Source organism: Pogonomyrmex barbatus, unplaced genomic scaffold (genome assembly GCF_055798465.1).
Source record: "Pogonomyrmex barbatus isolate J1 unplaced genomic scaffold, ASM5579846v1 scaffold24, whole genome shotgun sequence".
Taxonomy (NCBI): Eukaryota; Metazoa; Arthropoda; class Insecta; order Hymenoptera; family Formicidae; genus Pogonomyrmex; species Pogonomyrmex barbatus.
In genome coordinates, this window is record NW_028297121.1 from 645,573 (window position 1) to 670,180 (window position 24,608).

General features: G+C 39.2%; 1 protein-coding gene across 1 annotated transcript in view; it reads left to right on the forward strand.

Moving 5' to 3' along the window:
- The window catches only part of LOC105427732 (uncharacterized), a 142,728-nt gene extending 128,454 nt beyond the window's left edge, over window positions 1-14,274 (forward strand). The window contains exon 9 of the mRNA XM_089078581.1: window positions 13,089-14,274. Coding sequence (XP_088934707.1) covers window positions 13,089-14,167 — 1,079 coding nt within the window. The 3' untranslated portion in view covers window positions 14,168-14,274. The remainder of the gene's footprint in view (window positions 1-13,088) is intronic.
- Window positions 14,275-24,608: the final 10,334 nt, after the last annotated feature.

Consider the following 24,608-nt stretch of genomic DNA (forward strand, 5'->3'; position numbering starts at 1 on the left):
TTGACACCTGTCTTTCAAGCACCAGAATGTCCATATAAATTCTCACCTTTCTTGGACTATTCAACACATTCCGACTAGATAACGCACACACATATTTATAGTCGATATTATCACCACTGTGGAAACTCTTGTTCCCCTCCGCCCTCTTGGGTCACCGTAAAAACTATGATTTTTACGGAGCGATGTAACACATGTCTGCCTCAAAAAGAGAGAGAGAGAGAGAGAGAGAGAGAGAGAGAGAGAGAGAGAGAGAGAGAGAGAGAGAGAGAGAGAGAGAGAGAGAGAAAGTAGATATATAATAGAGAGAAAATCACAACGGAAAAGAGAGAGATAGTAAAGAAAAAGATGATATGAGAACATGGTAGCCGCGGCGGGCGCGGCAGCGACGGCAGCGACGGCAGCGGGCCCGGGCTCCCCTATGTCATGTCCACGCGCCCTGTCCACAATTTGTTTATCTTCTCATTTATATCATCTTTGTCATCTGTTTATCTATTTGTTTATATCATCTTCGCCTTTGTAACTACTATCTTATCTATCCTCCCCTCTCCCCGTGACCTCATGTCCTTCGAGTTGCAATTTTCTGTTTGTATATAACATATCAAATTTGTTTATCTATTTATTTATCTGTTTGTTTATATATTTGTTTTTATAATTACCAGATCATATCCACATAGAACAAAACCTTCTAAAGGACGTCCATTAGACATCGAAATCATAGATATTCGGAACATCCATTAGATGGCCATTAGATTTCCAGTAGACATCCACAAGAAATCTACAGTTCCGCTTCGTGGAAATCTATGAGACCTCTATTAGACATCTTCCATAGATGTCTGTTAGACGTTAAGTGGATCATTAATAGAAAGTCCATGGAATCTCTGTGGGTAGACGACCCACACGGACAAAAACCTCTAATAGATGTCCATTAGAGGTCCATGAAGGTTTTGTAACTTCTATTAGATGTTCATGAACCCTTCAGAAGATCTCTACAGAAAAAGTTAATAAAAACAATTTTTTATGATGCTAAACAAAAATATTTCTTTGAAGGAACGAAGCGCACATACATACGTGCAATAGAACTAATGAAATTTTTTTTTATCTTGTAAATGTCGGTAACGTCACATAATTTTTCCGAGAATCATCCTTGTAGTATACATGGTCGAGCTCGCTTCACCTCTGTGATCGGTTCAAATCAGATACTAGAACAATAGTATAATTAAACTTAGAATTTTGATGTAAAAATATAATACAGATCTCCGATCAGTAAATATTATCACATTGTTATAAGATTCAAATAGTCTCAATGTTCTGATAGCGTGTGTAATTTTTACAGATAATTTAATTATATATACAAGGTGTGAAAATTATGTTATATGGATTTTTAATATCATGTTTCATGTGAGTAGTGTTTATAAATTTACGTATATATTCTGTTTACTCATTTATATATTTATTGATCGTATTGAATACGTGAGATATTTCTCTTATTCGACAATATATGTTTTCTTGTGTTTGGTATAATATCATTTATATATACAATCATTTATATATACAATCAAATAAATCGAATAAATAAAATGTATGCAATAAATTTTTAATTTATTTGTAAATATATATTCTCAATTTTTATCATAAAACAATCGTCTACAAAGGATTTAAAACCTCCAATTAAACTCTGTATATGATCCATGAAAGTTTTATGAAACATCTATAATTCATCCATGCAACTTCCATAAGAATGTCTAATGGAGGTTTGGTAGAGCTACGTTAGAGCTCCATCATGAAGATAATATATCTCCATTAGAGATTTATCTGACTTTCATCATGGAGATAGATGTCGCATGGAGGCCGTGGAGGTTATGTGGACCTCTAATGAATGTCATGTTCCGTATCATCCACCGTGAAGGTTCTCTGTATGGCTAATGGACGTTCACGGTGGAATCCTAAAGCACCATCCACCGCGGAGATTCGCTGGACGGTTAATGGACGTCCACGGTAAAATCCTAGAGCACCATCCACCGTGGAGGTTCCCTGGACCTCTAATGGATGTCTATCTGACTTCCATCATGGAGATAAACGTTCGAGGGAAGTTTAATGGAGCCATGGAGATTCAATGGACGTCCACTGAAGGTTATGTTCTATGTAGGTACTATCTTATCCCCTGCCTCCCCGCGCGGCTTATTTCAAAGGACCGCCTCCCCTCTCTCCCCGCGTCCATTGCCCCCCCGCACCCCCCTTGGAGCTCCCTAGAATTAGAACCGATCCTATATCTCTTTTGCTATATAGACTATTTTAGAGTTGTAAGATTATTGATTATTAAATAACGGTCTGCTTTTCCGTACGGTCGGCTACGGATTTTGCTCGCCGAATGTCAGGGTTCGGAAGAGGGGGGGGGGGGGTTGAGAGACTCGGACCAACAAATAAAACAAGACATTATTGTTAACAATTCACAGTTTATTATAAAGCACTTAAGTTTAACATACAGTTTTGGAGCACCGTGAACGATACCGGTCGTGGAGATTCGAAAGAATACATGTATATATGTATATTGTAATATACATATATATGTGTGTGTGTGTGTGTGTGTGTGTGTGTGTGTGTGTGTGTGTGTGTGTGTGTGTGTGTGTGTGTTTGTATTGTTGACGTGTTATTCTAAATATATTGTTTGTGATAAATATCATCACATGCCTTGGTAGTCGAAGGGATAAGATGCCTGCCCGGTAAGCAGGAGATCTAGGTTCGATTCCTGGCTGGTATTTTTTCACAAAATAATTACGAGTTTTCACGACTGGTTCGTGGTCGGGCCCCGCCGTGACGCACACCCTCCTTTCTTACATCTACGGAGCGTGTGGACCGCGAGCGGTTGTATACAAACAAACTTATGGACCGCGGAAGTGCAGACGATGTTACATCTACAGAGCGCGAATGCGCGGATGATTTTACATCTATGGAACGCGTAGCGAGAACAGTTTTGTACTGCAACTTATACCTAACGCGGACGAAGTCGGAAGGGGACCGGCGGTCTTTTTGGCGCGGTCTGGTTCGTGGGATCACACTCCCTCGTTGGCTAGGTTGCCTCGACCGTGGGCGAGAAAGCTCGCCCCTGGTGGCTAAGAACGCTCGCTGGCGGAACTCGTGATCGTTATTACGTCTATTCGTATTGTGACGCGGGTGCGCTGATCTCGTAGACGAGCGGATCTTCGGTTCGCGAGGCTTAGTAATGGCACGGCTGTTACAAATGTAATTTCAAAAATGTTTTACTTTTTAGCATTACGCAAAAGTAAAGAGAAAAGTAATGAATCGTTATTTTTTAAATAATGATAACGGTAACGCATTACTTTTATAAATAACGTTTTCAATCCTGATATAATACACAAATAGAAAAGTTTAAAATGATTTATATATTTATTAAATCAATATTTTTCCTGTATTTCCTGCGTATTTTAAAATTATTTGAAACAATTTTAATAATTATATAACAATGTATTACGTTGATTACTTGTTAAAAATATATTGTTTGGCTTAATATATTTATTATTAATTAACTTCATTACATATTTAAAAAAAAATAATTAAAAAAAATGGAAAATAGTAGAATTCAAACCAAAATCTCGGAATATTCGGTATTTTAATTTAGCGCCTTTATTCGCTCCACCAAATTCAATGTTCGCATCTCAGATTTATAAATATAATATCATCAGGAGACACGGTAGTGTCTCGGGTGTCAAGTCAATCGAGAAACACTACCGTGTGACTTTACGCGAGTCAGCGAAATGCGAGCATCCGAAATTGCCGAATCTCAATGGCTAAACCGATCATGTTCTAAGTAGGCTTGAGATAGCTTGAGTTCGACTTACATAATAAAAGTATTTTTATTTTTCTGCTATATAATTTTACGGTCATTTTGCAGTCTCTCTGTATATTTTCTCTCTCCCCTTCTCTCTTCGGATATCTCCGCATCCGCAATTTTTCCGCATACTTCCGCAATTATTCCGCAACCCTCCCGTAATTTTTCCGCATATTGCTGCAATCTTTTCGCCTATCTCTCCAACCATTCCGCAACTTTCTTACAATTTCCATATATCTCTGCAATCATTCCGCAACTTTTTCGCAATCTTTACGTACATCTTTGCAGCTCTTCCGCAACTTTTCCGCAACTTTTTCGCAACCGTTCCGTAACTCTTCCGCAAACTTTTCGTAACTATTCCGCAAACATTTCATAACTCTTCCACAATCTTTTCGCCTTTTCCGCAATTATTTCGCAACCATTCCGCAATCATTCTGTAATTATTCTGTAACTTTTTTACAATCTTTCCGCATATCTTTGCAACTCTCCCGCAACCTTTCCGCAACCATTCCACAACTTTTCCACAATCTTTCCACATATCTTTGCAACTCTTCCTTAAAAATTTATCTGCCGCTATTTTAAAAATTCTTATTTTTAATCGTATGAATTCAAATTCAGAATTTATATATGTTCATTTAAAACTAAGATTTTGACATAGGTGTGACTTTGAAAAATATTTCCAAGGTCATTTTTCATTTCTTACTTTCATGTTCTATAGATTTAGAGGATCGTAAATAACGCAACTTTATACTTTAATTTTAAAATTTTTCTGCCGCCATTTTGAAAATTTTTTTTTAATCGTATGGACGTCATATTCAGTATTGAAATATTTATTAGATTCGAAAAAAATTAACGGAGACCGACTGGATTTGAACTCGGGATCCTTCATTTACCAATCCGACACTTAGTCTGCACGATCACGGCTCCTCTCTGTTAGCTGTTTATATTCCGAATCTCTTTCATGACCGCTTACGGTCGTCTAATTCTTACAGCTCGGCCATTTTGGTATTACATTCGTCCCGAATGTACCGAGTCTTCATCTACCGGAATTTTATCCGAAACTTAGAGCTTCTGCTCCGAATTCGTTTACTTTTCGAACGATCGACATTGGAGTACTTTTACTCCCCGACTTTTTTGTCCACTTTTTTGAACGATCGACACGACATTGGAGTACTTTTACTCCACGACTTTTTCCGTTTACTTTTGAATGATCGACACGACATTGGAGTACTTTTACTCCACGACTTTTTCCGTTCACTTTTGAACGATCGACACGACATTGGAGTATTTAACTCCCCGACTTGGTTCATTTCGAACAACACACAAACGACACACACAAAATCAATTGAATTCTCCCTGTCAGGTAACATAGGCTGTATCCTCTCTGAGGTAACATGGGCTGAATCTCACTTCTGAGATTGAAAGATATTTATTAGATTCGGAAAAAAATTAACGGAGACCGACTGGATTTGAACTCGGGATCCTTCGTCTACCAATCCGACACTTAGTCTGCACGACCACGACGGCTCCTCTCTGTTAGCTGTTTATATTCCGAATCTCTTTCATGATCGCTTACGGTCGTCTAATTCTTACAGTATTTATATATATATATATATATATGTATATATATATATATATATATATATATATATAAAACATATAAACATCACTTTGTAACGCAGTCACCTTGCTCGACGCTCGGATCGACTCGTCGATATCCGGATTCGAGAGGAGGGGAGACTCAAGCTTACGCGAACACAGATTACAGCGAAAAGATCGTTTATTTAGAGAAAGATAGATATAGAGCAGTGCAGGGCCGGGAGATGTCGCAGTGTCGCTGGTAGTAAAGCGGAGACGCAAAGGGGAGACGCAAAGTGATTGACGCAAGGCGACGAGAAGCGCAAGACAGGTGCGGCATGCGGTCAACAATGGTTTATTTACATGTGATTACGGCGCGGTTACAACTAAAGAACTTAGAGCTACCGGCTTGCGGACTTAATCTCTATCGCGTGGTACTTACATGCACTTACAAGCTAATACCAAGCCGTCAGGTTGGACGGCTAGGTATTGCGGGCAGGGCCGAGTGTTACGTCGAGCCCTGCCTTAGCAATGGAAACTGGCGGAACCCGGTGGAGCTGAGCGAAACTTCAGCCCGCGGACTGGTGACAGGAGTCGGCGAAACCCGACAGAGCTAAGCGAAATCTTAGCCCGAGGAGTGATGACAGAAGTTGGCGAAACCCAATTGGGCTGAGCGAAACCTCAGCCTGAAGGTAAAGAAAACCGGTGAAACCCGACAGAGTCAAGCGAAACCTTGGCCCCGAGAGGTAGTAGGTATCAGGTCGATGTCAGGAATTAGATCGCAGGATGGGATCTGGGATCGATGTCTCGGCCGGTTAAGCTTATATATCCGGACAATGTTCTCCACTGTGCGCCGTCGGCCCGGTGGTAGAGACTCGGTATCGCGTGGGGGCACCGCGAGCGAGCTAGCGTGAGTGACGTACATGCAAGCGAGTGAAGTGGCGCGAGCGGCGTGCGTGCAAGCAGGATAGGTAGCACAAAAACAAGCCAGATAGAGATCTATATATACAGGGTGATTTAGAACAACCCCGTGTCCTTGCAAGGACGTACTCCTGAATTAATTCTGAGACGATTTTTCCTCTACGAAAATTTTGTCCGACGCTTACATTTTAAATTATAAAAGAAAAAAGTTAGCGAATAACGAGATGCGTACGAAAGGTAGGCAGGGATGGCACAACTCACCGTCCGACGCAGGCAATTACTGCAGGGCGTTCGCTGCGTCGACGTGTTTACCATACGCGATAGTATGCACCTATGCGATTTCTCATTTACTTTCTCTCTCTCTCTCTCTCTCTCTCTCTCTCTCTCTCTTTCATTCACTTACCTTGTAGAGATCTCTATGATATCTTTATACCGTTGTAGCTTGACGGATGAATTTCATCGTGGATGAACGCCCCATGTGACAGATTTACACACACACACACACACACACACACACACCACACACACACACACACACACTCCTCCCCTCCCACACACACAGAGTAATAAACCAGGAATTATTTTCTTTAATAAATTGTATCGCGTATCAATACTTTCACTGACTTGATGTCACTTATACTCACACACTTGATCGATAGAATGACTTATTTACGAACGAATTTATTAGTTTGTTATTATCAATCACTATCGATTAATTATTCGGTGATTAAAAATGACTTGAAAGAAAGAAATAGACATTACATGTAATCACAGTAATCTATCAGAAGTTCTCTTTTATAAATTGTCAACATGTTCACGGATTTACTCACGCACTTGATCGATAAAATCATTTATAAATAAATCTATCGGGTCACTATTATTAATCACCACTGGTTAATTATCCCGCCAATTGAAAATTATTACAAAAAACGCGTTGCATACACAGCGCACGTAACCCGTCGCGGACTGACTCTGCTCGGACAGACTCTGCTCGATGACAACAATCAGACAGATTATGTTCTTAGTGCAGTAAAATGCATTAATTCGCCAAGTGATAATAACGATCTAACTTATCGACCTAATGTAATGTAAATCAAATCGATAAGTCAGCCTATTATCATGATGCAGCGCGTTAATGACCGATAGTGAAACGCTTCGAACGCTTCTTTTCTAAACGCTTCGTAATACCAAGTAATAATAGATAAGTAAGATTGGCGAGTGTCAAGGGCAATATCACGTTGCTGCGAGGAGATACGTCGAATTATATCCAAACCGAGCAAGACATCCAAGACCTAGTGTTATACTTGAAGTGGCTCAAAGATTATATGAAACCGGAAGCGTGTTACCAAAGAAAGGACACTGGCAGACATCGTGTTGCAAGAAATTTACGAAACGTGGAAACAATCCTTCGTGCTGTTGAGCAAGAACCTGAAATTAGTATTTGGGACATTGCTCGAAAGCATGAATTATCTTATTCCACCGTCCAAAGAATATTTAAAGAAGAAAAATTACATGCCTATCATTATACTCGCGTGCAACATTTGCGACAAGAAGACTATCCTCGGAGAAAGAGATTCTCCGAGAATTTCCTAAGAAGAGTAGACGAAGATCGAGAATTTCCTTCTCGTGTAATATTCAATGATGAATCGCTATTCATACGAGAAGGAATTTTAAATTCGCATAATATGTGGGACGACGGGAATCCTCGAGCGATACTCAGAAATTATCAAGTTCGTTGGAAACTAAACGTCTGGGCTGGGATTATGGATACAAAAATATTGGGGTCCAGTTATTCTTCCAGAAAGATTAAATAGCGCATCGTATTTGGAATTTTTATTAGAAAATCTGCCGGACTTTTTGGAAGAGATACCATTATTAAACAGAAATAAAATTATATTTCAACAGGACGGTGCTGATCCACATAACGCCAGAATAGTCACAAACTTTTTAAATCAGCAATTTCCTGGTCGTTGGATGGGCCGATATGGACCGATACGTTGGCCTGCAAGATCCCCAGATCTCAATCCATTAGATTTTTTCTTGTGGGGATACTGCAAGGAAATCATTTACAGACAGCTTCCCGAGAATGTCGAAGAACTAAATAACAAACTTCATCATGCCATTTGGTCAATCGACAACGAAGTTATACAGAAAACTCAAGAAAATTTACTGAAACGCATGAGAGCTTGCATCAGAATGGATGGATATTTCGAACATTTATTATGAAAAAGAAGTCTTCTATAATAATTTATCTGCTCTTTTCAGGGCAACCAAATATTTTATTTCGAGGGACATTCTCTTCGAGTTCACAAATTATTTAAAAAAAATTCAACAAAAAATTAAATCAATTATGTTCGACAAGTAGACATTACCTGCCGATATTATCTATCGAATTTATCTATTATTACTTGGTATTACGAAGCGTTCGAAGCGTTTCACTATCGGTTAACGCGCTGCATCATGATAATAGGCTGACTTATCGATCTGATTTACATTATATTAGGTCAATAAGTTAGATCGTTATTATCACTTGGCGAATTAATGCATTTTACTGCACTAAGAACATAATCTGTCTGATTGTTGTCATCGAGCAGAATCCGCGACGGGTTACGTACGCTGTGTATGCAACGCGTTTTTTGTAATAATTTTCAATTGGCGGGATAATTAACCAGTGGTGATTAATAGTAGTAACCCGATAGATTTGTTCATAAATGATTTTATCAATCAAGTGCGTGAGTAAATCCGTGAACATGTTGACAATTTATAAAAGAGAACTTCTGATAGATTACTGTGATTACATGTAATGTCTATTTCTTTCTTTCAAGTCATTTTTAATCACCGAATAATTAATCGATAGTGATTGATAATAACAAACTAATAAATTCGTTCGTAAATAAGTCATTCTATCGATCAAGTGTGTGAGTATCAAGTGACATCAAGTCAGTGAAAGTATTGATACGCGATACAATTTATTAAAGAAAATAATTCCTGGTTTATTACTCTGTGTGTGTGGGAGGGGAGGAGTGTGTGTGTGTGTGTGTGTGTGTGTGTGTGTGTGTGTGTGTGTGTAAAAATCTGTCACATGGGGCATCGTTCATTCACGATGAAATTTATCCGTCAAGCTACAAGGGTATAAAGATATCATAGAGATCTCTACAAGATAAATGAGAGAGAGAGAGAGAGAGGGAGAGGGAGAGGGAGAGGGAGAGGGAGAGGGAGAGGGAGAGGGAGAGGGAGAGAGAGAGAGAGAGAGAGAGAGAGAGAGAGAGAGAGAGAGAGAGAGAGAGAGTAAATGAGAAATCGCATAGGTGCATACTATCGCGTATGGTAAACACGTCGACGCAGCGAACGCCCTGCAGTAATTGCCTGCGTCGGACGGTGAGTTGTGCCATCCCTGCCTACCTTTCGTACGCATCTCGTTATTCGCTAACTTTTTTCTTTTACAATTTAAAATGTAAGCGTCGGACAAAATTTTCGTAGAGGAAAAATCGTTTCAGAATTAATTCGTATATACTCCTTCGAAGGAGTACGTCCTTGCAAGGACACAGGATTATTCTGAATCACTCTGTATATATATTTCATACAAGTAACGGCCCTGTCGTACTTATACTCCGAAACTATGACCAATTATCAAACTCGCCGCAAAACGACATCGTCAACCGCCAATCGGACACGTGGAAAAAGAGCAAATATGCTATCTTGCTTCATTCGTTCTCTCTTATTTACTCTCGTTGTGCGTATTATAGAAAAAAATGTCAAGTATAAAAATATCGAGACGCGCTTTTCGAATATAGAAAGATGGTTAATACTACAAAATGTCTAATATCACTATAAAATTACCTTTTTAAAAAGGTAAAAAAAAGGGTGTCGAGTATAGTGGATGCTTGAAAAAAAAAGAAACTGTTGTTAAAAGTTAAAAAATCTAACAATCTTTTATTTTAAAGAAAGAACCTAAAGATACATATTTCTATATCTTCATTCAACAATTGTCTTTTTACTTTAACCCATGGTAGTAGTTTTAATTCTTTAAACAAAATTGTGTTACGAAATTGCTATATCTAACTCAATTCTAGTTGTGATCAAACTAAAAAATAAAATCTAAGTGCTAGTATCTTTGTGATCTTTGTATTCAAAAGTGTCCTTGTATTTGAAAAGTCTTCCTATTCTAACTCAAATGGTATTAGCTTTAAAAAACAAAAAGATTTGTTTTCACATTGCCAACTCGACTCAAATGATATCATTTGTATAAAATATTTGATATCAATAACGCCAAGTTATAATCCTATATAATTCCTATTATAAATCCTGTTATAATTCTTATAAAAATTGCGTTATTCTACTAAACTCAGGTGATATGTATTTCTATTCTGACTCAAATGATATTAGCCTTAATTCTTTAAAAAAAAAATTTTGTTTCTACATTGCCAACTCAAATGATTGTAATAATGTATAAAATTTGTATAAAAGATTTGATATCAATAATTGGCGCCAAGTTATAGTCCTATAAACATTGAGCTACAAGTCCACTTTAGTCAAATTACGTATTTCAATTGTATAAAAGATATACCACTATTTAAAAAAAATAAAAGTAGTAATATCTTTAAGTAGTATCTTTAATTTAAAAATAATAAAAACCAAATTATATATATATATATCTTTCTATCTAAGACTTCTTTTGCTAATCCAAGTGACAGTAATTATTTAGCTTTAAAATATTATTATATCACAAAATTGCTTTACTTAACCTACGTTTTTATCACAAAGAATTAAAAAGTAATAGTACAAAATAAATGATAAAATTTTATTTAAATAAAAAAAAATTTTATGTAAAAACATTTGGCGCTGCTCAGACTAAATAAAGAAAATAATGAAAATGTAAAACTAATGATGAAATTATTTGAATGTTATAAATAAAGGCAAGATTTATTGTTTAATATAATAATTACAATTTTATATAGATATATATACACACACATATATACATTTATATTTATATGAATATATATATATTTTATATATATATATATATATATATATATATATATATATATATATATATTATAATATTGTGGCGGTCCCCCGCTCACACAACTAATACCTAGCAGAAACATACACGAAAAAGAACCGTGGCCCGCATGGCGCAGTGGTAGCGCTCGAGACTCATACACCTGAGGACCTAGGTTCGAATCCCACCGCGGCCAACATCTTTTTTCCGTCACCAAAAATTCTTCATATCGTGGACAACGCTCCCCCAACACCAAGCCGCCACAAATTGGTAACCGCCGACGTGATTTGAACACGCAACACACGCAACACATGCAACGCAACGCAACCGCAACCTTCTGCCTTCTCCTTGGCCAATCATCGGACGCGCTCGACTTGCAGAGGTCTCGCATACATCTCCCTGTCGACGTCCATACGGCCAGCCCACATCGCAACCGGTACAGACAGCCAATCACTGGACACCCCTCGACTGTCGAAGTTACGCTCACAACCTCACTGTCGATGTCCAAATGGCTCGCCCACGCAACGGAGAAGCAACTAGCGCACAAGAGTCGCAGCGGCAACATGCCCTTCTCACATCGCGCATCACATATCTCCCTGGGCAGACACTCACCGGACAACGGGCACACAGAGAAGAATCTCGGAGCTTGTCCACTAAGAGGGGAGTCCTGTGGCGGTCCCCCGCTCACACAACTAATACCTAGCAGAAACATACACGAAAAAGAACCGTGGCCCGCATGGCGCAGTGGTAGCGCTCGAGACTCATACACCTGAGGACCTAGGTTCGAATCCCACCGCGGCCAACATCTTTTTTCCGTCACCAAAAATTCTTCATATTGTGGACAACGCTCCTCCAACACCAAGCCGCCACAATATATATATAATATATATATATATTTTATATATATATATATATATAATATATGAATATATACATATTCATTTATTCGTGTTCTTTTTTAGAGGTATGAGCAGTGCCAAGTTTTTATATAAAAATTTTTTTTATTTAAATAAAATTTTATTATTTATTTTGTACTGTTATTTTTTAATTCTTTGTGATATATAAAGAACATAGAATACTTTAAACATTAATATCTCGTAAATTATTGCGCATTAGAAGGACTTCTGTTACTGTGAATTAGTGGGAAAGATATACTATACATGTTTAAAATTCAGTGAATCCGTGATATCGGAAGTTAATTGTCTGTTATTAAATAAATATTTTGATATGGAGATTGTATCGTATCGTAAAATACATAGAGGAATGATAAAAATAAGTTTTTGTGACATAATTGAATATTAATTGAGAATATTGGTTAAATTAATTATTAAGAAGTTCGATTGGCCGTTTCTACAATATTATGATAATTTCAGATATTCATAATTAGATAGCTCATTAATTTCGCAGCTGTGCATGATTCGGCGATAAGTATTATCTCTCACATGCACATAGAAAATATAACAAATAACATGTTAAAATAATTTTTCTTACAACTTGATATAACATTTTTAAAATCGTGATTACATTTTGGAGGCCAAAATTATATTGAAGATAAATAAATATTAATTAAAAAATGTAAAAGATTAATTATTCTTTCTTTGCGATTGTGCTATTTGTTTTTGTTTTAAAAAAATATATTGTGGATTTTTTAAATAACTAAATATATTAATTATATACATACTTATATAAGTATATTGATAAATTATACATAATACAATTATCTTTTCTTATTTTTAGCGTCGTCGTCAAGTGCCAACAGTTCTATTATCAATCCCGGATCCCCTAAACCTGAAAAACGTCAAGCAAATTCTCCTTTACCACCACCGCCCGAAGCAACAGGTTATGCATCTATTGATAAAATAAATAGAAACGATGACAAGTCGAGATCTTCATTGCCAGTGGGCAAATCACTCGAGGATATGTATGCGAAGGTGATAAAAAAAAAAAAGGAGATGGAAGAGCAAAATGATGTTAATTCAAGCTCTAACAATATTCTACACTTCGAAACAAGTAGAAAACTAAGTCTTATAGAAATTAGTCGGGCATCATGGTGCAGCCATGAATCTGTAGAAATACAAAAGAAAGAGCCCGATCTCATACATTATTCCGCCATTAACAATATTACGAGCAATTTCCATACAGAAGATAATAGTGCTTCTTTGAGATTACCTAAAGTTGATAGGGATGTCATCCAGTCGCATTTAGAATTCGATCACGAATATGAAGCTGTTAATTCTAATAATGATCAAAAAAACTCTGTTGTTAAAGACATCACGAATTCATGCAATTTGAATTACGAAATGTTACGTCCGCAGTCTTCGCGAGGGAATAATTATAAATTTAATCCAATATCTATAAAAAATAATATGGATACATACTCGATACCATTTAAGCGTAGGCAAGTGAGTAATGCTAGCAGCGACGATCATGGTTATGAGAAAGTGCAATTGAGACAGCGAGATGAATTGAATGATACAGATTCGGAGCCAAATTATGAAAGCATGCCACATGATATGAATGAGCCTAATTATGCATCTGTTTGTCGGCCTGGTGACAGCGATACGGATCCAAATTACGAATCTGTAAATCACACTGATCCAAATTATGAAAGTGTCAAATACATAAATGTTGTGCAGAATGAGGAACCGCCATATGAACAAGTAAATAATTTTTTGTTGAATGCAAATGCAGATGGTTACGAAAAGGTAAAGAATAAAAAGAAACCAAACATCGATTATGAAAAGATAAATCTAAATAATTCCTTGGAACGAATTAACAGAGGAGATACCGATGATGAGCAATACGTTCAAGTATAATGCTCTTATTCCTTATATAATTATAAGATATGCATAATGATTGGAGCTGCTTGGTGATTTTTCAGTACAATTTTATGCTTGTTCAAAAATAAAGAAATACAATTTAATCATGTCTTCTAGCAAGTGATCTATAAACAACGCATATTAAATTATATTATTATATTAATGAGAATAAGACTGATGAAGTAAAAATAAGTTATGAATAAATCATTATTATCGTCGATGCTATAATTTAAGTATTGGCCTTTTGAAGAAAGCCATTCTGTATGGACCTTTCTTTCCAGTTTTGTTACGCTTACAATTTTTTTTAAGAAGGGATTATAAAATTCTTTTATTTAAACTCCATTTAAAAAAAAATTATTTTTTGTTACAGTAAAATATTTTTCTATTCAAAGTAATGTTATATATGCAAGATTAATTTTAAAGATTGAATTACTTTTTAATTAATAGATAATTACTCTGATTCTAGTATTCAAGTTTATGAAAAATTGAATTCTATTAATATTTAAATTATCTTAAATGGTCTCATTTTTTTAGAATCATAGTTTGAAAGGTTATTATTAAAGGTTATTATTAAAGGTTATTAAGTAAGTTAAAATGAACAGGTCTAATAGAATAGAAATGTTATATTATTTTTGCAATAATGTTTAAATACTACACAAATTAAAACTTAAGGCTCCCGAGTATTCAGCTAAGAACTCCGCGTTGACGATAGCGACGTACCATCGCGGTGAAAAATAGAAGTTCATTTATCCTTGTTCATCTCATCTTTGTCTTGTTCATCTTTATATAAGTGACGTGCGGACAATGAAATTTTATGCTTTATTACATTATTTTGTGCTTAATCGTGAAAACGTGAGTTGTTTCGTGCTTAGTCATAAAAGTCAAAGTCATAAAAACGGAACACTACAAAAGTTATCTTTCGATTTTATATGTGAAAGCATACTTTTCACCTCTTTCAACAGATGTCAAATCGTGCGTTTTCTGCCGAAATAGGATTCATATGCTTTTTACGACTATTTATTGACTGTCAGCAGGGAAAAAAGTTGTAGCGTTTCCGTTTTTACAAGTGTCTTAAAGCCATCTCAAGTGTTATTTTATTGCAACATCTTTTTATTTGCAGAAAAAATGTAGCAAACTTTAACTGCGTTCCGATATTCACTGCCAGTACTGAAAATATACAGTTCAGGTCACGTATATTATAGATTTTCAGCACTTGCAATGAATATTGGATACATAGCCTTTTACGTACCGTTTTTTGCTTATGACGTCACGATTCTAATATGGCCGCGGTGACTACTCAGAAGCCTTAAAGATTATTATTGTTTATCTTTAATAAACTTTAAGCACATTTATTATAAATCAAAATATTGTAAAATATTTTATTTAAAAAAATAAAAATAAAAGACACACAAAGAAATTTATAATATTTGATCCGAATATTATAGATCATGGTATTTACGCATTTTGACGCTTTGAAATCACGTCATAATTTTTTTTATATTGATGGAAAATAGCTCTACTTTCTAGTATTTTTAAAACCATTTATGACGTAGATTTTAATATAGTTGGATTAGATTAAAAATGACTGTATATGAATTCATTACTTGAACTTGTAAATTAGTATAAAAGATATCCGAATATTTACTTGAACAATTACTTATAAGTATGTAAATAATATATAAGTAATATAAAATGAATGAAAAGTTCCAGGATTCCTAAATAACTCGTTAATGGTACATTATATAAAGAAATACTTCAAATGAAAATTGCATGAATAGGATACACAATATAAGAACAATATGACATAATGTGCCAAGCTAAGTTTCAAATAACAAAACACGGAATGGAGAAAACAACTGCTCGCTCTTAGAAGCCTGATGATTTTTTTTTTTATTGAATTTATTAAATTCTTATACAATACAATTTTGAATACAATTTCGAATTTATATATATATATATATATATATATATATTATATATATATATAAATTATATATATATATATATATATATATATATATATATATATATAAATTCAAAAAAGAAGGAAAATTATCAGATTCCTAAGATTAAGTCCGCTGAACAATTGCCTTCTCCATTCTCTGTTCTTCCATTTATTTGAAACTTAGCTCGACATATTACATTATACTGCATTGTTCATGTAATTTTTGTTTGAAATATTTCTTTATTACACAATGTACCATTAATCCATTCGTAGTGTAATGAGAATGAGATCTTCGTGTCACCACTTTATGAAAAAAAAGATTTTAAATTTCGATATGATTTTAGTATTAAGATTTTTGAAGTATTCGAATGTAATATCAGAATTTCAGAAATGGCAGATTCAATGTTCGGCAGATCAAAATTTGGAATAAAAATTCTTATAAATTTGATCTATCATTTAGAATAACAAAATTCTAATATATTTTGATTCAACGACTTCAACAATTTTAAAGCATATCCGTTTTTATAACAATCTGACTATTTTTTCAAATTTTCCGCCATATTGGATCTGCTATTTTGAATTTTGAAATTCAGATTCCTTATATTTGGATTTAGCGACTTCGAAAATCCTAGGATAATCATTCTTATAAAGATCTAATTATTTTTCTAAATTTTGACCCGCCATATTGGATCTGCCATTTCGAATTTTGAAATTCTAATATTATATTCAGATTCAGTGAAAACCTTGAAAACCGTAGAGTTTCATAAGTTTCATACAAATCGCAACAGGATAAATTGATTTTTTTTATGTGCACACATTTTTTTATATGCTATATTATACACTAGTGACATGCTTTTTTATGAGCATTAATGCATACACTATTAAGGAGTTAACGAATTATCTAGGGACCATGGAATTTTCTGGTCACTCTGTATATTTACATGTTTATAAATACTTGCATAAATAAATATCCAGACATCTTTTATGCCATTCAGTAAGGATAATACACCGATCCTAACTCAGGAACTCCGAGGAGGGTGCGGGTGTGCGGGAAGAGAACGGTGGTCGCGGGGGGTAGAAGAGAGGGGGAAAACAGGGGCGGCGATCCTTTGAAATAAGTCGCGGGAGGGCGAGGGATAGGTAAGATAGTAGGATCTGGCAAAGATGATATAAACAAATAGATAAATAAATAGATAAAAAATTGCGACTCGAAGGACATGATGTCACGAGGGGGGCGCGGGGGGAGGGGTAGAGGGGAGAGGGAAGTCAGGGGCGGTCCTTTAAAATGAGCCGCAGAGGGAAGGATAGTATGATCCGGTAGTTATAAAAACAAATAGATAAACAAATAGATAAACAAGTAGATAAACAAATTTGATATAAACTGTTACGTTCTAATTGTCCGTTTTTGGATCAATACATTTAAATACTTTACTCTGGGATTAGACTGGTTTGTGATTTAATCAGCCTCGAATAAAAAAACGAATTTTATAAATTCTATAAGTAGGCAAACAAGGGGGGCCCTAAACCTCTCAGGAGGAGAGGGGGGAAGGGGAGGGAGGTCATAGGATCCCCGGGGATCCGCATCCGGGGAGGAAAAGGTGGATCCCCCTGGCGGTCGCCGGAATAATTTTTTTCTTCTGAATCGGTAAGGATGGTTTCCACCCTTGGGGACGTGGAATGGTTTCCCTCTGGGGTCGGAGGTGGTTTTTTTCCCTTTTTTAGAGATGGTTCTCTTCGTCGCCCGTGAGGACACCGCGCGGTTTTTTTCGGCATCGTCCACGGTGAAGGAATGTCGCACGTTTTATTTTTTAGAATGCCGCGGTTAGGCGTGCGTCTGTGTCTAGGCGTCTTCCACGGGGCTTAGCGCGTCCTGTTTTTCGTGGCAATGGGAAGGCGCGGATCCTGTTTTTTTAGGATGCCGCGCGTTCTGTTTTTAGGATGTCGCGGTTAGACGGCGTCTTTTACGGGGCTGGAAAGGAAGTCGTCTTTTCGGGAGGATGCCACGGTTTGGCGCGTCTTCGACGCTGCCTCGGAGTATATATATAGTCGCGAGAGGCATTATTTTCATTGTTAAGAACGTGATATATGGAAAAAGTCGCGTTTAACGACGGTTCGTCTTCGAGCGAGAGCGACAATTCGCTTTTACGCGCGTTCGATCGTAACGCGATTTCGACAGTGATATCGATGGCGACGATCGTTGCGAGTCGGTTACCAGTAGTGACGATAGTTTAGAGTGTCACGAAACTATCGCACCTAGTAACGACAAGGAATGGATCGCAGTGAGCGAGGACGTTCGCTGGAACGTGGCCACGTATCACCTGCAACGAAAGACTGGTACGGAAAGCCCGCGAGAGAAACTGTTGCCCGCTCTGAGCGACAGAGTGGTGATTTACGAGAGAATAGCAAGAGAGAGAGAAATTCGAGACATTAAAGTCGTTCCTACGGACGGTCGGGATAACATCATGTGGGGGTCGCGATATGGAGAAGAGTTGCGATCTTCTCAAGCGCGCGGCGGGAGTTGAAAGGGTGTGCGCCTATCGCGTTTGGGAACGGGAGTGCGTCGAGTGTCTCGAGGTTTTGACAGGTGCGAGAATAGAGTCGACCTTACGGTTACCGGAATGATAAATTCTCTGGTCTCTCGAGTAGCGCAGTTGGAGGATGTGAGACTCGCTTTGAGTTGACGTTTCGGTTATTTGGGTATGATGGTTCGAAGGGATTCGAGTGGGTAGACATCGAGACGACCTTCGCGAATCGCGTACGGATGCGGTGGTAAACATCGAGTTCGTCTCTGATGGTTTCTCGAGGAGACGCGAGAGACACGGTGCTCGAGCGAGTGCGCGTCGATCTCGATGCGCACACGTGTTTGAAGGTCAACACCGCATTTCACGAGGAGTTCGTCGTGAATAATAAGAGCGCTGTTAAGAGCATTCACACGAGGACTCGTTAGCTTTTCCTATCTACGAGAATGGTACGACAGAGACGTTACGGATGTTCTCTTGACGTCGCTGAAGGAATTTCAGGAATGTGACAGCGGTTGGGCGTTACTTCGGATATTAAATTTGATGATCAATGTGAACAAGTGGAATCCCACGCTGGATGTTGGATGTCACTTCCTCTGGAGATAAGGAATAAGAGAGTCGTGATCAACGTACGTTTAAACGACAACGCGTGCTTCACGTGGGCAATGATGGTCGCTCTGTATGTCGATCTACACCCGGACAGACCTTCGTCGTATCCTCCCTATTCGATGGTATTGAATTTCGACGGTACCGACTTTCCTATGACGCTACGAAAAATCGCTAGATTCGAACGTCTTAATTATTTGTCTATCAACGCATTTGCCATTCGAGAGAAAAGAGAGAGGAACGGTATTAGGATTGTTCCCTTGTTGCTCACGGGGAACAAGAAGTCTACGTGAATTTGGTCTGTCAAACGAGCGGCGCGGCGATAACGTCGATTCGTATAGATAAAGCATCTGTTTGCATCCCAAATAAACAAGCATAAGAAGAAAAAGTACATGCGATCAATAAGCGTAATAAAGACTATGCTCGTCGTGAAGAACATTTTATAGTAATCATAAATCGTTTTTTTTTCAAATGTCTGCATTGCTTTAACTCGAATGAGAAATTGGTCGCGCATAGCGTCGAGTGCAGAAGAGCGAACGACTGCGCCATTATTCTCCCGAGCGAAGACGACAAGTGGCTCTCCTTCCGCAATCACGATAGAAAGGAGAGACTACGATTCGTCATGTACGCCGATCTAGAGTGTGTTTTAGAAAAGGGAGATCGACGGTCCGCGGAGAATCTCGATAATAGATTCGCCTATCAACATCACAAGGCGTGGGATATTATTTGCGTAGCACGTAAACGGCATTATATCCGCGTATAGATCTCGTCGCGGCGACGACTGCGTCTCGTGATTCATCGACGAGCTGCGCACTCTCGCGTGTCGCGTGAGGAAGGTTCTCTGCGCGAGCGTCCGATGTCGGAGCTCACGCCGGACAAGCGGAGCGCTTTTCAAAGGGCGACAAATTGTCACGTGTGCGGAAGGATCTTTGGACCGCACGACGTTCGCGTGCGCGATCACTGTCACCAGACGTTACAGAGGACCCGTGCATGCGAGCTGCAATTTGAACTATCAGAACGCATTCGTTATTCCCGTTTTTTCACAATTTATCCGGTTACGATACGCATTTTATTATCAGAGATGTAGCGAACGCTTTCGAAGATAGAGTCGATTTGTTACCGCTGACTAAGGAGAAAACATCGCGTTTTCAAAAACCGTCAACGATTCGGTGTACGGAAAATAGAAAAATTGCGTTAAGTTACGTTTCGTAGATTCGTTTACGTGTTTCAATACCAGTTTAGAAAAATTAGCTTCGTATCTAGATCGGGAAAAATTGAGGGTCGCGCGATTCGAATTCTCCGTTCTCATCGCGGAGGATTTCGAGTTGCTCAGGCGCAAGGGCGTATTGCCGTACGAGTACGTTGACAGCGTTGATAAACTATTAGAGATCGCCGATCGAAGCCTTTCACAGTTCTTTAACTGGCGAACCTGTGAGCGCTAGCGATTACGAGTATGCGCGAAAGATATGGGAGCGTTTTCGCGTGAGGATTCTCGGCAAGTACAGCGATCTATACTTAAAAACGAATGACTTCTCTTGGCGGATGTTTTTGAAAATTTTCGGAACACCTGTATGGAGAATTACGGTTTGGATCCAGCGCATTATTTCACATTATCGGGATACACGTGAGACACTATGTTGAAAAACACGAATATTCGTTTCGATCTGCTTACCGATATCGATATGGTATTGTTCGTAGAGCGCGGTATACGCGCGAGCTAACAACCAATACGAATCGTCGTATGACTCGTCTCAACCGTCGTCATATCTCATGTACTATGACGTGAACAATCTCTACGGCTGGACCATGTGCGAGCTCTTAACGTACGCGGAATTTCGGTGAGTCAAGGAGATCCACATCGAGAGTCTCGATGTTATGTCCGTGCCACCTGACTCCGATATCGATTATATTCTAGAGGTCGATCTCGAGTATCCGCGATATCTTCACGACGACTACGCGGATCTTCTGTTCTGTCCGACGCACGAGAAACCGTCGAAAAAGCGAAACGAAAAGCTACTCGCCACACTGTATGACAAATCGCGTTACGTGACGCACTATCGCAATCTTCAGCAGTGCGTGCGACACGGTTTATGCGTGACGACTATCGCGCGTTGCACTTCACGCAATCTTCTTGGTTGCGCGCGTACATCGAGCTCAATACGGAACGGAGAACTCGCGAGCAACAAGTTCAAGAGGAATCTGTATAAGCTGATGAACAATATGGTTTTCGGCAAGACTATGGAGAACATGCGCGATCACGTAGACATAAGGCTCGTGACGCGTTAGGACGAAAGATACGGCGCAGAGGCGCTGATCGCGAAACCGAACTTCCACAGCAAGAGCGTCTTCGACGAGAATCTTATGGCTGTCGAGTTGCGCAAACTCGAAGTTAAGTTTCACAAACAGATCTATGTCAGTATGTGCACTCTAGAGATATCTAAGACGCGTTTCTATGAATTTCATTACAATTATATGATTCCGCTTTGGCTCTAAATGCAAAATCATGTACACGAACACCGATAGCTTGATATATTTTCTAGAATGCCGGAACATTTACGAGAATGTTTATGAAACGGGATATCGCGAGATCGACATCAGCGATTACACCGACGACAACGCATACGATATACCGCGAACAAGAAAGTTCTCGATTTTAATGAAGAACGAGAACAACGGAGCGATCATGACGAAGTTTATAGGGCTCAGGGCGAAAATGTAGTTCTCGCTCTGAGAGTTCTGGGAAAGAGCGATACGAAGAGAATAAAGAGCGTCAAGAGAAGTATCGTCGCGAAAACGATAACGTTCGAGGATTTTGCGCGTTGCTTGAACGAATCGTCGCAGCAATCGAGACGTCAGGCGTGCGTACGCTTGATCCTGCACGAGGTTTACACCGTGTCTGAACTAAAGCTTTGAGTCCTTACGACGACAAGCGATACGTAATTCCTGACTCCACCGATACATTACCGTGGGATTATAAGATACTATTATCAGTTACCAATATAGAATAAATAGTCGTTTCACATAAGATATCTTTGTTCTCTCTCTCTTTATTCATTATAATACAGTTTTATGTATCCAAGAGTTGTGTGTATTGTCCATTTCTAACCATTTGACGAAAACCCTATCGTCCTTTCTACGTAGTATCTTCTCTATTAGATAGATATCGGGATTGGAAATTCGCAATAACTCGTGTTCGTAGAATCTAGCCTCTCTCTAGCCTCCGCGATAGTCTTTCAGCAGATACGTCACGGAATTCGTGCGTTGCACCTTGGCGATTCGAAAAATCTCGGTCGTTCAGTTAGGCGTATATCCCTTCTCGAAAATCGTTTTGAACTTGCTGACGCGTACCGGATCGTTCACCTGGAACCTCGCGGAGGCTGCGATCTTCAAGTGACTGTATACCGTGGAGAGGAGTTTCTTGGCAACAACGGGAGTTATGTCCGCCGGTCGCATTCCGATCGTTCGATGCACGCGGTTGTTATACCCCGAGATTAAACGCGGTAAAGCGTCGAGCTATCTGTATGATTTGTTGAGCGTGAAGGGCTTCCACATGTCGTTCTTGAGCATGCGATTAAATCGCTCCGCCGCCTTCATCACCAACTACGTCGAGTAGTGACGTATATCATATCTATTCGTAACCGCTTTTACAGAGGCGTTGTAGAACTCCTTGCCCTTGTCCGTTTCCGTAGATTTCGCGGATGTCGAGCGTCATCGCGAAATATCTTGGACAATGCTGCGGCTACCTCGCTTCCGCTCTTGCTCTTCAGTGGCACCGCCCACGCATACTTGCTCAACACATCGATAACCGTCATCACGTAGTTGTAATCTTTGTTTTGTCGCGCGTACGGACGCATCTCGACGACATCGGCCTGCCACAGGTCGTCGTAACCGCACACCACGCGGGAAGTTTCTTCGCGCGGGTGCGTGAAGATCTTTGACGAGTCTCCTTTTCTCGACGCTCATCGTTGATTTATGAGGAGGCGCGATTCGCTAGTTTTATTTGTGCTCGCTTCGTGCGTCCGTTCTTGTTCCTTGTTCCAAACGTTAATCGCCTGTTTCGTGGTATTCGAGATATCCGTTTTTAGCGCGACTAGTAGAATTCGTCTATCGTTTCCCTAGTCATTTTATCCAAGTTCAACAAGACCATCGTCTTGTTCAGCGTCTCTCTTGTTACCGCTTTGTCCGTCAGTTTTCCATGATTCTCGTCAGATCTGTCATGCTACACGCGAGATTCTTTACGTCCGTCGAGATCCTCTCGCAGCTCGTCGATGACACATCAAGTTCGTTTTGCATGGATTCCTCTAGATTTCGCAGGGATTCCTTTAGGTTTCGCTCCGTGTATCTTGAGCGTCGCCGAGCGTCTCGACGATTCTTCGGATCTCGCTAGAGTCTTTAGCTCGCAATTCGTCCCATTTCTCGAGCGCTCGTTCTATCGCACTTTGGATCATGTTCAAGTCTCTACCTCGTAGTTCGTCCCGTTTCTCGAGCGCTTGTTCCGTCTTTCGTCTCTCCTATTCATTTATCAAGATCGACGAACGAGGCCTCTCTCTTCTTTTCGAAATGTCGCAGAACGTCCACTTCGGTTCTTACGTCATAATACTGTAGGAAAATATTTCGAATCTGCTTGTTCATATCTTCCAGCTGTTTTCGTAGCTCGTTCGTTAGAGCTTTCGACTCCTAAGTCTTTACGCGAAGCGCATCGTCGACGTAATCCTTGGTCGTCGCGTTGGCGTCGTTGATCGGCGCGTCCAGATGCTATATCTTGTGTCTGTTGATATCGTAGTCGTCTGCATTCAGGCAGAGCATGTACACTCGTAGAGACTCAATCGTCGGATGATCATCGACGTCGGGCTGCCTCTCCAGAGACTTCCCGAATTTGTTTACGGACATCAAGCCTTCGCGGGTGATAAATCTACTACGCGCGATAATCTGCTCGTAATCTCGGCGATCTGCGTATCGTACTTTAGAAACAATCTGGCTACGCACCATAGATTCCTCCAATTCGCCGAGAATTCGTTCGTCTCGGAGATCCTCGTCTCCGCGTCTCGAAACGCGCTGTCCACGTAGCTCTTCCTCGCGGCGTCGTTATTGATTCTCGGTGCGGCTAAACGCCGTATGGTTCTGTCTCTCGCGTCGTAATAATCGTCGCTCAGACAGAGCGCGTTGTTACGCATGTAACGACGAAGGGACTCGATCGACGGTCGCGAGCGTCCCCTATCGCCTCCGCCGACCACAACGGTCTTCCGAATTTGTTCACTAACATAACGGGAATACTAGCCGCAGCGAGCGCGCGCCACGTTTTACTCGATTGCGTCAATCTCGCAAAGCTCCTCGATTATTGACAGAATCTCGTTGTCGTGAGCGTCGT